This window comes from Xylaria bambusicola, assembly GCF_022495145.1.
Source record: "Xylaria bambusicola strain CBS 139988 unplaced genomic scaffold F5B22scaffold_4, whole genome shotgun sequence".
NCBI classification, from domain to species: Eukaryota; Fungi; Ascomycota; class Sordariomycetes; order Xylariales; family Xylariaceae; genus Xylaria; species Xylaria bambusicola.
This window is the reverse complement of record NW_025953557.1, coordinates 1,342,190-1,349,033: the sequence shown is the minus strand read 5'-3', so window position 1 is coordinate 1,349,033 and position 6,844 is coordinate 1,342,190. Positions and strand designations below refer to the sequence as shown.

At 49.8% G+C, this 6,844-nt stretch overlaps 2 protein-coding genes across 2 annotated transcripts; one reads left to right on the top strand and one right to left on the bottom strand.

Annotated features, from left to right (window-relative positions):
• The first annotated feature begins 886 nt into the window (after window positions 1–886).
• Window positions 887–2,277, top strand: F5B22DRAFT_355162 (alpha/beta-hydrolase). The gene is made up of 2 exons (XM_047971002.1): window positions 887–1,280; window positions 1,417–2,277. Exons 1-2 carry the CDS (start codon window positions 1,171–1,173, stop codon window positions 2,240–2,242), a joined length of 936 nt encoding a protein of 311 aa, XP_047835035.1. The 5' UTR covers window positions 887–1,170; the 3' UTR covers window positions 2,243–2,277.
• Window positions 2,278–2,924: 647 nt separating this feature from the next.
• Window positions 2,925–5,055, bottom strand: F5B22DRAFT_355118 (MFS general substrate transporter). The gene is made up of 4 exons (XM_047971000.1): window positions 4,558–5,055; window positions 4,222–4,494; window positions 4,004–4,167; window positions 2,925–3,941 (listed from the first exon to the last, which is right to left on the bottom strand). Exons 1-4 carry the CDS (start codon window positions 4,749–4,751, stop codon window positions 3,076–3,078), a joined length of 1,497 nt encoding a protein of 498 aa, XP_047835034.1. The 5' UTR covers window positions 4,752–5,055; the 3' UTR covers window positions 2,925–3,075.
• Between the last annotated feature and the right edge of the window lie 1,789 nt (window positions 5,056–6,844).

The window sequence follows — 6,844 nt, the reverse complement described above, 5'->3', positions numbered from 1 at the left end:
ACAGCACACCATCCCACCCCCACCCACCACCGGTCCGCACAATAACCAACAGTAGATATCCCCCCCTTCCCCCCTTACGGTGCCTCATAACTTCGCATTCGGAAGACTACTACGGTAGGTATATAGACGACAAGAGGTCTGAACCCTGGGGGAGGATATTTTCGATCAAGTGATCAAAGTACCTATGCTGAGGTCGGCCGGCTTGGTACATGGTATGCATGTCGTGTGTGCAATCCACGTGATGCCTTCTCTGTACCGAATTACTGTGGTATTATGGCTGGTTTGGTAGCGCGGGTTCAGTTTCAGAAGACGGGAAGTTTATCCGAGCAGCCAAGCACGCATAACTGAGACAATGCAAGCCCATATCGATGATGGACGCCACATACATATGCAGGCACGGCGGACGATTTGGAATGCCCACGCGAGCGTCTAATCCAATCGCATCCAGTATCCCATGCCATCTCCAACCAGCCCCTCCTCCTTCAGCACAGAATACCTTGAACTTCAGCACAAAGTCCAAAGTTAGGCCCATAGTGGAGCGTGAGGTCGTGTAACGTGTAGGGGTTCTATTCCCAGCTTCCTTCTCAGGGACTAGATACATACCTACTTATACATGCCAATCTTCGCGTCGAAAGTCAAAGGCGTCATCCAGTTAATGCCTAGGGTTTTAGTTTGGTACCGATCAAGAAGCACCAGGGTGAATCTTACCAACAGAGCCAAACTTCTCAACACAAGTATATACATCGGCTCTACGACCCGGGCGCGGCATCTGCGGTAAATTTCCGCTAAAGATCTGGTGCGTGCTACTTACGTAACCGAAGAAAGGGTCCAAGCTCAACTCTCGATTCTCAACCACCATCTGAGGTCATGATATCATAGATTTGTATGAACCTTTGTTGCAGCGGCCGATTCAGCCCATTCATAAGATAACGAGGGTAGACGGGCAGAGGACGGGGTAGATTAGTATGAACGTGCGGTCTGTCCAGGGTAATCCCGCCCACGGGTCAATCAATGTAAGGCAGCCGGACGAAAGAAGGGTCCGCTTGAGCCCCTCATTTTCCCGATCACCACCTGCTACATACCTGACAGCGCGGATTAAGCTCCGAACCTCATCAATGCATCAAGTAGTGTAGCGAAACCACCTCGCCATCTCTCTCCAAGACACAGCGCATGGCGGCTTCTCTCAAATACGTGCTGCATTACTATGGGTCCCAGAGCCTCCTCCAGAGACTCGGGGTGTGGAGAGTAGATCCTGCAAGGAAGGGCAAATACTGGGTTGTGTAAGTTCGTATCGCCCCGTCTCATTTCAGGACTTAGAAGAGGATATGGCACAATGGCGTCGGATTCATTTATGTTCCTTGTTCTCTCCCGTTAATTGTACGGATGTAAGCGACACGCCCATACTAAGAAAATTAGTTATATCCATGGCGGCGCATGGCGCGACCCACGCGTCACGCACGAGAGTTTCATGCCGAGCATTGACTGGATACTCAAAACGTCACCAGCGGCGACAGACAATGTGGGCGACAATAGTAGGGATAGTACTTCGAATGCGATAGCTGGGTTCGCATCCATCGATTACCGGCTAAGCCCGCACCCCCAGTTCCCGCAGGACCCGGCCAAAACGCCTCCGGACCAGTACCGTGGGGCTCGGCATCCCGATCACATCGACGATGTGCGGTCCGCGCTGGTCTTCTTACAGCGGACTTATGGTTTCGGAGGCGACTACGTATTGGTGGGACACTCGGCAGGCGCCGCCCTAGCGTTCCAGTTGCTGACTACTTCGTCTCCTTCCGCGACGGCCACAGAGCATCCGGTCCCCCCGGCTGCCATAGTAGGCTTTGAGGGGCTCTACGATTTCACGGCCGTCGACGCGCGGTACGGTGGAGCCTACGCGACGTTCCTCCGTGGTGCGTTTGGCGATGATCCTGAGAACTGGGACGCCGCCGCGCCCATCAAGTTCACTGGAAACTACGCAGAAAATTGGCCTGGTGGGAAGTTTATCTTGCTTGGCTGGTCGCCTGATGATACCCTTGTCGACGAACCTGAGGCGGATAATATGGCGCGGCGGTTAAGAGACGTTGACGGCTTTGTGAACGAGGGCCAGGGGGGAGAGCTTGGGGAGAAGACGTTGCTGCTGCTGAAGGATGTACGGGGCGACCATGACGAGATTTGGAGGAGCGGCGAACATGTTAGTCGAATGGTTTGGATTGCGCTTCGGACGTTGGGGACTGAGTTGTAATGCAATGTACTGTATATCTGCATAGCCAGGCTGGCAATGCAACACGTGCGAAACTTCCTGGGCAATGATCTAAAAAGAGGAGTCATTTGAGCCAGTTCGTAGTGGCCTATTATATATGTGACATGGCAGCATGCTATAGTTAGCAATATGCACGTGCAACACAATCGGATTTTTTTGTGGCCCAGAAGTATAAGAACAGCCTGAGGAGATCCTGTAACAGCCAATTTCTATAGCATTACCAGTAAAATGACATTTGTACGAAGTTGCCCTGAGCTTCAGGATAGCATGTAAAGGTTCAAATTATAAGCCTCATGTTCCATCTTCTTCGTTACTCTGCTGGGGGGTCTCCCGGGCAGTTTGGAGGCCGGGTCGCTTGATTTCGCTTTTTGTGAACGAATAATATGCATATTTGACTCGAGATGACAGGTAGAACACATTCTAGAAGCATTGCGCCCTCGACGACACTCTCCAGTCGATCTGAGGGCTTGGTCAGCTGATAGCAATGCCCCAACGTTAATGATGTACATCTGAGGACTCGTAGACAGCTGTCAACTTGGTAGTGCAGTTAAAGCGCTTATGAGACGTGTGAACCTGGGCAAATTATTCCAGCAGTGACGCTATTAGAGTCTTCTGCGCTTCTGAATTCATTTTCTTATCTCTACTCTGAGGGCAATGGGTCTATCAGAAATCACAACATCGCTCATGCTCCTTTGCAGCTTCTCCGGTAATGATACATGGACTTTAATTATATACGACAGAATGAGTTCCTTCGTGGAGACGACGCCGACAAGAGAGTGAGGAAAGGTCCGTGTCTTTCTCCAACCACGGAGTAACTAAGTGATGTACCTAAAATCCGGGTGCCTGTATCCGAGATCAGCCTTTTCTTCCTCCGTGAGCCCTTCGAGCCGATAATCGCGACCACCATGTGCCCGGAGGCGGTTTTCGCGTAGGCAGTAGAAAATACCAAAGATGGAAAGAAACAATACAACGACTTGAGCAGCAAAGTTGATGGAATGCCCTATAGGGAAGTTGGGAGCATCGCTTGGAAGATAGGCCCAAACAGCTAGAATCCCTCCCGCCGTCCCGAGGGAGACGATATAGCCACTGGATACGGCACGAACGGACGGCCCGGCGGCGTTATTGATACCCCACGAGAGGAAACCGGGGCCACCTGGGAATGCGCCCACCGCACAGAGGTAAACAGCAGCATATTTAAGCTGACTACCGCTGCCCCAGCGCAACAAGCCGAACCCTGTAATTCCCAAGATCGTAAAGCCTGCGAGGTATATACCGCGCATTTTTGTTTTGTCGCTGATGTATCCAATAGCAATAGCAATGAGCGATGCTGCAACGTATACGGGAACGCTGTAATATTGTGCTGTCAACCCGCGATACCCGATCTCCTGTAGGATAGTCGGAAGAAACACAGATAGTCCTTGAACGGTGATATTGATGAAGAAGAACCCAGCTGCACAGATATAGTTATTGATGTTGCTGACTGCACGTTTGATATGACGCATCTCGACTTTCTCATTGCTGGATTCCTTGTGCTCCAGACGAACCCGTTCAGCAGCGATCCACCTCTCACGTGTGGATAGGTGGTTGGCGGTTTCTGGACTTTGTGGTAGGATGAATGGCGCCACTATGGCTGCTATCACGGTAATTATCCCCTCGAAGAAGAATATATTACGCCATGTATCTTGGAAAAGGTCCTGTTAATATGGAGACCGCACGTCAGACGAGGGATGGGAACAAGCTCACGCAATTTTGACCCAGCAATCCCCCATTCTGGAATTTGTGAAAATCCGGCAGCAAGCAGTCCACCGAAGGCACCGGCGGCCGACGCTGCAGATACATATATACCAACTCTGAAATACAGCTCTTTTCTCTTATAGAACGAGCTCAGATAAAAGGCAATGCCAGGACTGAACAGAAGATGGTTAGAACCATGATATTCTCCATTGGCAACTCAGACTTACAAGGCGCCACCCTCGAACACACCCAGCAATACTCGCACTCCTACTAATTGCTCATAGGTTCGCACGAATGCTGTTCCTATAGACACGGCCCCAAACCCAAGAACCAAAGATGGAATATAGAACCGTGGGCCAACGCGTTTAAGGAGGATATTTGAGGGTACCTCCACCACGAGATACACGACATAGAAGATGCTTGTAGCAATATTGAAGCGGTAACCAACGAGGTTCAAATCTTCCGACAGCCCCTGAATCCGTGCGTTGCCAATATTTACCCTAGCAGGAGTTTGTTAGCAAGAGAGGGAGGAAACCGAGAGGCTACGAAACTGGAGATCCTACCGATCGAGGAAGCAGAGGAGATATAATATGGTGAGCATGGGAACAAGTTGTCGATCGAGTTTCCTGCGTACAACAGTCTCCTCTTCTTCCGTCCAACTAGGTGAATCGGCGGAGTAGAGGCTCTTGTCCTCGAGGAGGACAGCCTCGGGCAGGGAGCCCTGCTTCTTCTCGTCGACCTCCTGTACCAATACCATGACGGCGTGAGTAGCTGACGACAATTAGGTAGAATTATGCTAGAGGAGAAGGGACGGGCTCGTAGAGTCTGGGAACGCCAGCATGCTATTAAGTATAAGCCAAGTCACCAAACTCAGACTATCATTTCCCTCCGTCCCTGACAGTCACAAGCATCCTTTGGCCACCCATGGGGAGAAACCTGGGTAGGCCTTCTAACGGACTCATGGAGAAGCAGGGGGCCTGGCCGGCTGATTTGATCCCAACGACGACCGGCACGTAGACTCTCTTCTCTGATTGAGTCGATAGACGGTGCCCTTGGGGTAACCCTGCTTCGCCTAAAGCGGATGTTCGCCTTCCACTGCCATAACACCTGCCGACTGCGGTCTATAACCGGCCTTCCCCCCGACCCCCCTCTCCCCCAGGACCAGCTAACACGGCAGTGGTAGCTCTTGGCACTGCGGGGAAGCTGTTGTACGACAGCCAGCCAATGCTAAGCTGAACCCTGGCCTTGTGGCGATAGACAGGTGCGCTGTTAATGGCGAGATGGGTCATATTATCTCGAAGAAACGCAGATTATGTCGTGAAAGTTGCTACTCCTCCGATATTAGTATATATTGCGACTGTGAAGATGGCTCATCATGAAGCGACCTTTTACGGTCTGAATAGCATGAACCTACTGCTCCGTACATGTATGCACTACCTATGTATGTTGGTTCGCGACGACTTCAGTACCAAGACATGGGGTTGCTTGGCAGATAAGCTAGACATGATACTACTGTAAGTAGCGTAGCAGGGAATCGGCCTTCAGCTTACTCACTCAATACACCGCCATACCATTTTTCTACATGTAATGTGAGGGAGCGATATCGACAAACGGTCTGTAACTCGGAGGTTGACTTAAACAACCATATGAAAGCTATAAAAGCCACGGTTGACTGGAGGAGGTGCTCCAAAATAGGAACCATAATACGACTTAAGGGAGGGAATCAGATTTGTAGGTAGTTGAGGTGTGGCCCGGATAATTGACCAGTGTTACGGGCAAATGCCAATTCATTGGCCAATTGGATAGCGGTCAGACTGATCAAGACAGGACAAATGCCCGATATTACTACAACGAGCTTACTTCGTACGTAGCGTAGCGTATTGTAGGTATTATGTAAAGAATCAAAAAACGAGCCATATAGGTACCGTAGATTGTTAATGGACTGTGAGACCACCATGGTATCAGTAAGCCAAGGGTTATCACATTAACTTAGGCACTTACTAAGGTCTTATCTAGCAAAAGAGGACTTTGTATATTTAGACGAGCCCAAAAAAATAGTCTAAGTATAGTAAGACATTGAATTATGGACAAAATGTGGGAGACACCTTAGACTGAAATTCCGCGTATATAGTAGTGCTACTACGTACAGCGATCATTCCGCGCAATTGTCTGCGCAATAAGGAGCAGGCACCTCAGCACCTACGTGAAAGTGAGTGAGTACCAAGATATGTTGATTTACGTGTTACCTACTAGTAAATCATAACATTGCGACGTGTGCGACCCGTTCTTCCCGCCCCGGCCGGATCCCCTGATCCTCCCCCCGTTGTACTATGTAATCAGACGGTCGCAAACATAATACCTAGCACACAAGGCCGTGACATGCTATGAAACAATCTTGAAATCTACCTCGATCGAAGATTCTAGTGGTCGTCGACCCTTGATCGCAATATGCATCTCCCTGCATTTGCATTCCCACCGTAGGTAGTCGTACCTACCTATGTACCTACCTAGTACATTAGGTATCTACTAGTAGCAAGCATTGCCAAGCACAGGCGTATGTAGGTACTGTACATGTATGTACATGTATGCGACCCTTGGTAATCCGCGCTGACCACTGCAAGCCCACAAGATGCTGTGTTCGTATCTGCATCTGTGTAAAATGTATAAAGTATGTCTCTGTATCTGCACCTGCTGTACGCAATTGCGTAGAGAGATATGGTGCTACATAGATTATGTATACCTACATATGTATGTACCCAAGACCACAGCTCTGGTGCTGTAGGTACTATACTGAAGTGTGGGAGATACCTACCACTATGTATTTACCTATATAGTACCATCTCAGGTACG

Coding starts and splice junctions, on each gene's coding strand:
- F5B22DRAFT_355118 (XM_047971000.1), bottom strand. CDS start 4,751: ATGGTATTGGTACAGGAGGTCGACGAGAAGAAGCAGGGCTCCCTGCCC. Junction 4,168..4,221: donor GTGTTCGAGGGTGGCGCCTT/GTAAGTCTGAGT, acceptor TCTTCTGTTCAG/TCCTGGCATTGCCTTTTATC. Junction 3,942..4,003: donor GATTGCTGGGTCAAAATTGC/GTGAGCTTGTTC, acceptor ACCTTTTCCAAG/ATACATGGCGTAATATATTC.
- F5B22DRAFT_355162 (XM_047971002.1), top strand. CDS start 1,171: ATGGCGGCTTCTCTCAAATACGTGCTGCATTACTATGGGTCCCAGAGC. Junction 1,281..1,416: donor AAGGGCAAATACTGGGTTGT/GTAAGTTCGTAT, acceptor TAAGAAAATTAG/TTATATCCATGGCGGCGCAT.